Genomic DNA, 9,157 nt, shown 5'->3' on the forward strand with positions numbered 1-9,157 from the left:
CAAACTACCACCATGGTGTTGTCTTTCTGAAGGTGACAGTATTATCTTAAGAGTAAAGATGAAGTACTTGCAATTTATTATAAGCTAACACATAAAATAACACTTGATATTCATAAAAAAACAGTATTCGTTTTTTCTTTTAACCAAAGAAGCGATTCTCTGTGCAGCAGTTTGGTACTAATCCTAAAGTAAATAAAGTTTCTAAAAATAGTATACAAACTATAAAATTTAAATCAAAAATGTTTATTGTAAAAAAAAGGACCTTGAAAATTGTTTTTTAAAAAAGAAACATGATTTCACAAGTCTTCAGTTTCTTTAGATACATTAGCTATAGAAAACTTCTCACTTTCATACAAAATTCATTCAATCATATAAAAATAAACACAAATTTACACTGACTCAGTAACTATACAATTATTTTTAAAAAGGCACTTGGAAAGGGTGTTGTATGCATTTAAAATAGTTTAAGTACATTACTGAGTTTCTAAGAATCCTTTCTTGCACTTATTCCCATCTTTAATTAATTTTAGAAAATCATTAAAAATTCTTTTAAAAAAGTAAGACATGGAGCATGCACCAGGAATGTTCAAAGCCTCCCTCCTCCCCAAGGCACATACTGTTTAGCAAAACAAAAACAACAACAATAACAAAAAGAAACACTTTTAATGCAGTCTCCTGTGTTTTGTTCTTGTTCTTTTTTTCCTTTCTCTCCTAAAAATACAGTTTAAAGCATTATAGGTAATCAAAAAAGGCTTTAGTTCAACAATGGTAACCAGACATTAGACATGTAATGAAAAGTAAACTTGGAATAGTTTATAAGTCACCTGAGATAGTGTCTGGCAGATTCTCTTCCTATAACAGATTCTATTACAAACTCTATTACAAAACAATACTGTTCTTTTCAGTTGAAATGATTTGGCAGCAATGTAAATCTTTGCATTCTTCCTTAGTAAGAGAAGATACAATGTGCTTTTTGCTTTACCTTTGAAGAGAAAGATCTTTGTCTTTTATTCTTTCTATCTAGCTGTCAGTAAATACATAGTAATTTTAAACTTCACATGGAAAGGATTAACTTTAAACACATGGATTGCGTGCTCTCGCAGCTTTGTGTGTGTGTGTGTGTCTATACACATTATTTGGTCAGTATGCAAAGAGAAAATGCCTTTGGACTTTTATTTATCATTTGGAGTTGGAGTGAAGAAATGCATTCTGCTCGAGTAAACATTGATTGCGTCACTCAGTGCGCTACACAGCAGCCAGATTCCTCATGTTTGTGCAGAAGAGACATTCTGGAGAAGGTTTTGGAGCAGTTTTTGCACTGGTATTTCTTTACATCAGAGTGGGTCTGCAGATGAGCCCTCAGATTTGATCTGTCTGCAAATGCTCTGTTGCAGTGAGGGCAAGAAAAAGGCTTCTCCCCTGGGAGTGGAGGTGGAGTAGGGGGAGAAAGAAAGACAGTCAGTGTTTTCAGAGAAAATGTAAAGACAGATAACGTTTATGAATAACCACATTTTGCCAAAAGAATGAGAAGCAGCAAATCTTGATTAAAATTTCCCATCACAGATACTTATTTTAATATCTAACTCTAAGATAAATTCAAATGTTGCATTAAAAATCACATTAAGTATATTATTACTGCTGCCAGTTATGTAGATATAATTAATATATTTCTAAGACTTTCAGCAACTAAAACTTTCTGCTTCAGCAGGTGAAGCTAATGTTTAGCTCCTCCCAACATTTCCCAATATTTCCCCTTTTCCCTCTTTCTGTATTATGACTAAGTTTGGATAAATGCCTTGACTCTGCAGAATGTGCTAGGAATAAAAAAAAAAATCAGCAGCCAAGAGCAAAACAACTGAAAGCAAATTTAGTTCTAACTATGCAACTTGCTATGGGGTGATAGATATCACAGCAGGAATATTACTAACAGAAAACTATAGGAAAACCTTTTATCTAGTTATCAAATAAATTGGTTGAGATAGCAATATTTATATTTGTTGATTATTGGAAGCAGTTTCACAGAACACACATTCAAGTACACCTTTCCTGATTTTCTAACTGTGATCTTTGAGACCAAACTTTCTGAATCTACTTTCCAAAGTCTCAATCCTGTTTGCAGTCTCTGGAGCAAAGGCTGTTAACAAGAAATGAAGCAGTTTGTGCTCCAAGGACTTTTGAGTCATCAGGAAGTAACTATAAATGATCATCCATCATTAAAAGCACTGGGTCACTACTCAGTGCAAATCCCACAGCCAGCCCAAAACTTCAGTCTGTTAGATAACATTCCCATCTACGTTTTCTCTTACCAGTATGAGTCCTAATGTGTCCTTGAAGTAACCAGGGTCTGGAAAACGCCTTGCCACAGATTTTGCAGACACAAGGTAAGGTGTGGGTCCGAATGTGCATCTTAAGGGCGCCCAGGCTCACATATTCCTTGTCACAGTATTTACAGCTGAAAGATTTCCTAGACTGGGCATCACAGTGCAACTGCTTATGTTTGGCCAGCCCAGAAAAAGTTGAATAGGTCTTATTGCATAAATTGCACTGAAACTTTTCAGCTTCAATGGCATGCGGGTCTGAAAGCTTGGACTGTAGTCTTTCCTCTTCATCACTAATGGGGCTTTCTGAGCCACTGTGGTCCTTGGATGAGGTGTCAGATGGAGAAGGGGGACTCACTCGCCCCAAGGATGAGGCATATCCAGAAAGAGAAGAGAGGCCATTAGGTAGTGGGGAGTGGAATGGAGCTGCCGTAGTCCACACAGTAATGGGGCTGTATGCTCCTGAGCTGAGGATCTCTGGTTGTGGTATGACAGGCATGGGGTAACTCTCATAGAGATATGGGGAAATAATCACTGGGGGGAAAAAAAGGAAAGAAGATTAGGGTAAAACATAATTTTAAGTATACACCAAGAAGCTACTTGGCAAAACACGCAGACCTTTATAATGAAGAAGATATCATTTCATTTTCACTTTTGCTGATACATAGTAGTCACTGTACTTAATGTACACCTATGCTCCCTGCATACACGGTGTGACAGGAGCTCTCCCAGGGTCTGCAGTCAGTGGGAACAGCCAAGGGGGGGGGGGCCTTCCCAGTGCCCCCTGAGGAGGATAAACTTATACTGTACTTTAAAAGATACATAAAAGTTGTTTTCCATTTTATGCATGGGTTATTTGCAGGTTTTATGACTAAATACCAAGATATGGGTAAATCAAGTTGCTTTCTAAAGGAAAGGAGCCTTATTACAGGAGAAAAGCAATAATTCAACAGTTGCATATTGTGTTACTCATCTTCCTTATATTCATTATGAATGTACATATAAGCTTTAGAAAATGAAATTGCAAGAGTTGAATGAAGTGTTCTTTGTCAGTTAAAAGTTTAAAAAGTTTTCAATTAAAATTCATTCTAAATGACCAAAATAATCTGAACTCTCTTTTGAACATTAATTAAAAGAAAAACAACCTAGTATTCCTTTTTTTTTGTAATAGTATTTGAGTTGTAATATATGTCTACATTTATTTATGTATACAAATATTCCTTCCTTCCTTCCTTCCTCCCTTCCTCCCTTCCTCCCTTCCTCCCTCCCTCCCTCCCTCCCTTCCTTCCTTCCTTCCTTTCTTCCTTCCTTCCTTCCTTTCCTTTTTCCTTCCTTCCTTCCTCCCTTCCCTCTCCCTCGCCCCCCCCCCTTTTTTTTTACCTGTGTGTGTGTCCAGTTCGCTGTAGTTTGGCTTTTTGGAGGCATTGAAATGCTTCTTGACCAGGAAAGAGCGCGGCATCTTGCAAGCGGGTCTGGAGGGCGCCCGGCGCGGATAACGGTCCGGCGGGAAGACGCGGTCGGTCCCTATATCATCGCGGCCGGCGGGGCTCGGGCTGGGCCGCGCTCAGGTGCGGCAGCGGGATTGCCGGCGCCTCTGAAGTCGCCTGGTTCTTTTACGAACTGAACCCGTTTTTTGGCTGGGTGGGTTTTTTTTTTTTCTCTCTTTTGCAAGAAGGAGCCAATCACAGCTGAGAGGCTCAGATTTCAGCTCCTCCCTCTGGGACAGCTGTGAACAGAGGAAGAATCTGTTGTCAGACTAAATTATTCTGGTTCAAAATGGGCTGTTCTTCAGGATTTCAGTGGAAAGGGGAAAAAAGTGCTTAAGTATTTTCAAGAGAGGTAATTTCACTTCTTTGCCTCTGCCAGTTATTCGTGCTCTCTGAGCACTAGATAGTCCTAGGAACTGTGATTTCGAAAACGGGCCTGGCTTCCATATGTCGGGTAAAACAAATGTAATGGGACAAAATGTTCGCTAGAGGCAGGAAGGGGTGTCCTGTAAGATCCCAGGTCAGCCTCTGCTGTTAATCAGAGCCTATATTTGGAAGTAGCATTTAGAGACATTTTACTTGTGAAGAGACCAAACAATTAACTCTTGGCTTTTGAAAAAAGGAAGGTAGAAGCGAGAAGACAAAAGCCCCTGTGAGTGAGGAAGGGCGCCTCCCGCGGGGGGCTTCCCTGGGTCTGCAAAGTGGCCCTGGCCGCGTGCCCAGCGTGTCCTGAATGCTGGGAATGCACTTCAGGTCTTTAAGGCTCAGCAAAGCCAGAGGCTGCACTTACACGTGAAAATTAAGTAATCATGTCACCGTATTAGCTATGCTGCCTGGAGAGAAATGCTTTGTAGCCCATGAAAGAGCTGCTTATGGAAGAACTGGGAAACCTGCGTGGTGGGCGGGGGAGAGTGGGGGCGCAGGAACCAATAGGAAACTGTTATTAGGAACCATGAAAAATTCTCTCACCAACGCCTATGACAAGAGTTTTAAATCTTTTCATGTGTCACTATGTATTTTATGGAAAAAAAACATGAATGGGTCTTTAGAGACAATTAATTATTTTATTTCCAATATTTATCTGCCTTCATCTGATGCTATTTTCACCAGTATAAAGTCATCAATATTCATCTCAGTAACTGCTGGTTTCCTGGACTCTGTTTACAAAGCAAGGATACCGTTATGAGTACTGCTTTGTTAAAGTTTTAAGAGGCTAGTCCAGTAACCAACAAAAATACTCTAATTTTGTATGTAGTATTAAATATAAAAATATTCAAAATGGCCCATTTTAAAAGTAATCACAACAGTGTGGGGATTGACCGTGGAAATGGGGAGTGGGCTGGGAAGAGGGGGCAAAGAGGGAGAAATTAGGACAATTGTAATAGTATAAACAATAAACAATTTCAAAGGAAAAATAAAAAAGAGTATGTCAAAAGTATAAAACTTCCACAATACTTTATTTTTAAAAAGAAACTACTAACATCCATTTCTGAAGCCTTCCTAAATATTTGTTTAGACATAGGTAAATATGTAAACATGTAATAAATTTAAAGTTTAATTCAGCTTTAACTTATAATTATCTTCATGAAATGTATTAAGTAAACCAAAGTATATATTACAAAAAAGTAATTAAAAGTAAAATTTCACCTGTGTTTTCCAGCATCTCTACCTATGCCAGAATTTTCTCCCTACCTTTTACTTAAAAGATTAAGGAATGAGCAAATTTGCTTGTTTCTAACAGGTGCTGGAAGGAAAGAGTGAAAAAGGAAAATAGCAGTGCTGAAGTCAAGACTTACAGAGGAAAGTGCATTGTCCGACTGCCTAACGTCACAACCTCAGGGTGAGGAAACAAGCCTGTCTGCTGGAGGAGGGGGATGCTCCCTCGCAGGTTTTCCGAGCTGTTTCAATGATTGCTTTATTCTTCTTCCAACAGCCACTAATGTAAACATTGGAGAAAGGAATTTAGGTGAATCTTTATGTTAAAAAGAACAGTATTCATAGGACACAGGCATAAATGAATATACGTTCGATTCCTCTGCAAACTGTAAACTGGAGTGTAATTCAGAGCGAGTTTTCTGAGCTTGCTAGTTTTTGTAAGGATTTGTTCAGATCTGGACCCTGATTTACTGAAACAGGAGTCCTCCTGCCCTTTCCACCCCATTTCCTGCAAAAGGCACATTTTGTTGGAGATATAGTATAGTTGACAAAACACAAACTTCCATGTGCTTTTATTTCCTCCTTTCACTCTATACAGAGTCTATTTCACAACAGTGAAGAGTGTTATTTTGTTATTTACTTGTTGGTAGCTGTAACACAATAACTTGCTAAAGTGACTAGTTTAAAAATCTATTTAAAATGTTTAACAGTAATTCACTATGCTTGGAAAAAAACAAACAAACTTGAATTTGGATTACAAATGCATAACTGAGCCAATTCTCCCACTACATGTCCAAGGGGACTCATCACACGTGATACAAATCAAAAGTCAAGACATGTTGCCACACCTACTGGGACAAGTGCATAGTGTTCAGGATCGTGTATGAGGCATGTCATTACACAAGCCCTGCGTGGCAACTAGTCACACGTAGACCTGTGTGAGGTCTGGTCTGCTGTCAGGAGAGGGAGAGCCTGAGCGCTGATAGCGTGAGTCAGACAGGTGCTCTGCTCAGACACAGCAGAGGGCATCTGGCGCCAGAATGGTCTGGTAAGAACAGGAGAAGGGAAGTCAAGTCCCCACCCAAAGCCCTACTGCTAGGGCTCTTCTAAGACAAGATGGAAAGTTCTTATCCTGCAAGCCAGAGGCATCATCTGGAAAAGTTGGCATTAGTCACTGCCTTAAAAACTCCCTCTTGCCCAAGGACAAAACTCTTTGTTAAGACAACAACAAGATACTAGGTTTAAAATGTTTCATTTGGGTAAAACAAATGCAAGTGGAGTTTGCTAATGTAAGAAATTAGTTTTACATTGACATAATTAGGGTCGTTGGAATAGTGAGAAAATGGGGCTTATCCTGATATGCTACTTGTACTTAGCCCAGCCAATGTGAACCTGGTGGGCAGGAAGGAAGGCACAGACTCAGCTCTTAGCCTCCCGACAGGTAAATGTGGGGTAGAGGGAAACGAGAAAAGGAGGGAAGGTACTGCCTGTGGGCAATCTCTCAGATCTGAGGCCCTGGCTCCCAAAAGAACTTGGTTTTCATAGGGGAAGTGGGGGCTTAAAAAATATCTGTCTCTATGGTTGAACCACATTGGAGAGTTCATTCCTTTACTTATCTTCTGTGGGGTACATGGGACATTAGAGGTTCATGCAATGTAGTTCCTTAATTGCCATGAATTTTATTAGGATGTGACTTGATGTGACTCATCTAATAGTCTCTTATTTTCTCTGTTTTCTGAACTTTGTAAATTAAAGGTCTGGGGCCTCTTGGGAGAGCCCGCCCTTCCCCACAGGCTCTCCTCCACTGGGGGGATTTTTCCTGGACCCAATTTTTCTCATGAAAGAGATAGTCTTGCCTTGCCAAATAGGGAAATAAATTAGATTCACGAGGTTTGAGAATACACCTTAGGTATTTACTTTGCACAGAGATTTGTGTACATTTAGGTATTTAGGTATGTTAAAAGCCATGCAGATATTGACTACTAAGATTGGGAAATGGACTAAATCTAGCACCAGAAGAAACCATGGCTTGGCAGACACAGAAAATTCCACTTTGTGTTGTTCCCTGGCTCCTAAAATGCACAACATCTCTTTCTAGCTTTAGTCTGTGGCATGTGATCACCCTGGAGTGGGTGGGAGAAAATCAATTGCCTTGAATGATGCGTAGTTGTGGACTATTGCTAGTTTGACTGTGTTATCTGGAGAATATTACAATGCATTAATAATTTTTCAACTAGATAGTAACAAAGTGTTTATTGATCATAACTTTGAAGTTTGAGTGAAAAAAATGTGGTATTGTCTCATGGTTTTGTTTATCTTCATATTTGTACACATATCTATATATTTTATTCCTAATTCATAATTTAATTAAGCCTCAGATAAGATAAAGCAACCCCTAAAAGAGACATAAATGTCTAAACTATACTTAATACTCTTTCCTTATTTCTTTTAGGATGATTTAGGGATAAATATTTCTCAATATAAAGGGAAAATAATCAGAGTGAGCATAGGATTCTGCTTCTATACTCTGAGCTTCAAAATAAGAAGAACGCTGTTTCTCTGGGGATGTAGATAGAACTACATATACATCCAACATACGTAAGTGTATCTACTTAGCGATGTTAACAGAGCTAAGTGTGAATATGTGTGAGTGTATGTGTGTGTGTGTAAATTGTGAAAAACAATAGCAAACAAATGATGTCAGGATGTCCCTCTGCTGTTTAGGAATTTCTATTATTTCCGGTGTGTTCCCAGGGACGTATTCACCATGTTAATAGCCACTAGCACTCTTGTCTATCTGGAGTTCAATAAGTACCACCTTATAGGGTTAGTAAATATTTAAGATCATGTCAAACAGGAAACAATATAGAACATGGGACCAACATATTAATGAGATTTATTTTGTGACAAATTACTTGTATTCAGAAATCACTTGTATGCAGAATTGTATTCCTAGTTGATGGTTTTATAATCTCATTTCCTTTTGGGTGGCTATAATATGATAATGTATTATGCAAGGTAGAAGATATTTATCTCTTCAATGTTCTATTTGCACCTTATGGAAAGTGTTGATGATCTTATCTACACAATGAGCAAAAAAGACTGTAGAAATTGTTGTATTTATAGTTTATGCAACACCTCTGGTATATGTGGTTTCAAAGAGACACCTACTGGTCAATTTTGAAAGACTCAAGTTTTCTTTTTTGTTTTTTTTGTTGTAACTTTTTAACAAGGTCTGCCACCTAGTGGAAAACGGGTGATTCGACCAAACACTGAAGGCATCAACTGGACCTCATTTTTTTAATTGCTCGATATTAGAATAGCATTATTTAAATCTTATGAATTTCCAATTTATTGTTAATTGAAAATGATGTATTTGTATTGGTATAAAAAGTATATTTATACAAGTTATGTTGGATTTATAAGATAGATGAGTGAGGGAAATCTATGGTGTCATCAATTTGTGTGGTCAATGACTAGGAAAAAAGAAGTAGACAAAAGTAGTAGCAGTATATTCAAAAGTTAGTAAGTACCTCAAATGATTTATTACATATATGTCTGTATGTCCTATATGGTAGAGATGTTTTAAAGGCAGAGAACAAAGCCTTAGCCTAGTTTTCCAGGGGCCTTCCGAACTAAAGTGATGGACCCAGGATTTCTCCTCATCCTGTGCCTCTTGCAGTTATACACTTTCTA

The 9,157-nt window shown here is 38.4% G+C and overlaps 1 protein-coding gene across 1 annotated transcript; it reads right to left on the minus strand.

Annotated features, from left to right (window-relative positions):
* Nucleotides 1–299: 299 nt before the first annotated feature.
* Nucleotides 300–3,972, minus strand: SNAI2 (snail family transcriptional repressor 2). The gene is made up of 3 exons (XM_054595849.1): nt 3,699–3,972; nt 2,307–2,852; nt 300–1,419 (listed from the first exon to the last, which is right to left on the minus strand). Exons 1-3 carry the CDS (start codon nt 3,775–3,777, stop codon nt 1,238–1,240), a joined length of 807 nt encoding a protein of 268 aa, XP_054451824.1. The 5' UTR covers nt 3,778–3,972; the 3' UTR covers nt 300–1,237.
* Nucleotides 3,973–9,157: the final 5,185 nt, after the last annotated feature.

Source organism: Pteronotus mesoamericanus, unplaced genomic scaffold (assembly GCF_021234165.1).
Source record: "Pteronotus mesoamericanus isolate MK-2021 breed Mesoamerican mustached bat unplaced genomic scaffold, CSHL_Meso_final scaffold_54, whole genome shotgun sequence".
Lineage (NCBI taxonomy): Eukaryota > Metazoa > Chordata > Mammalia > Chiroptera > Mormoopidae > Pteronotus > Pteronotus mesoamericanus.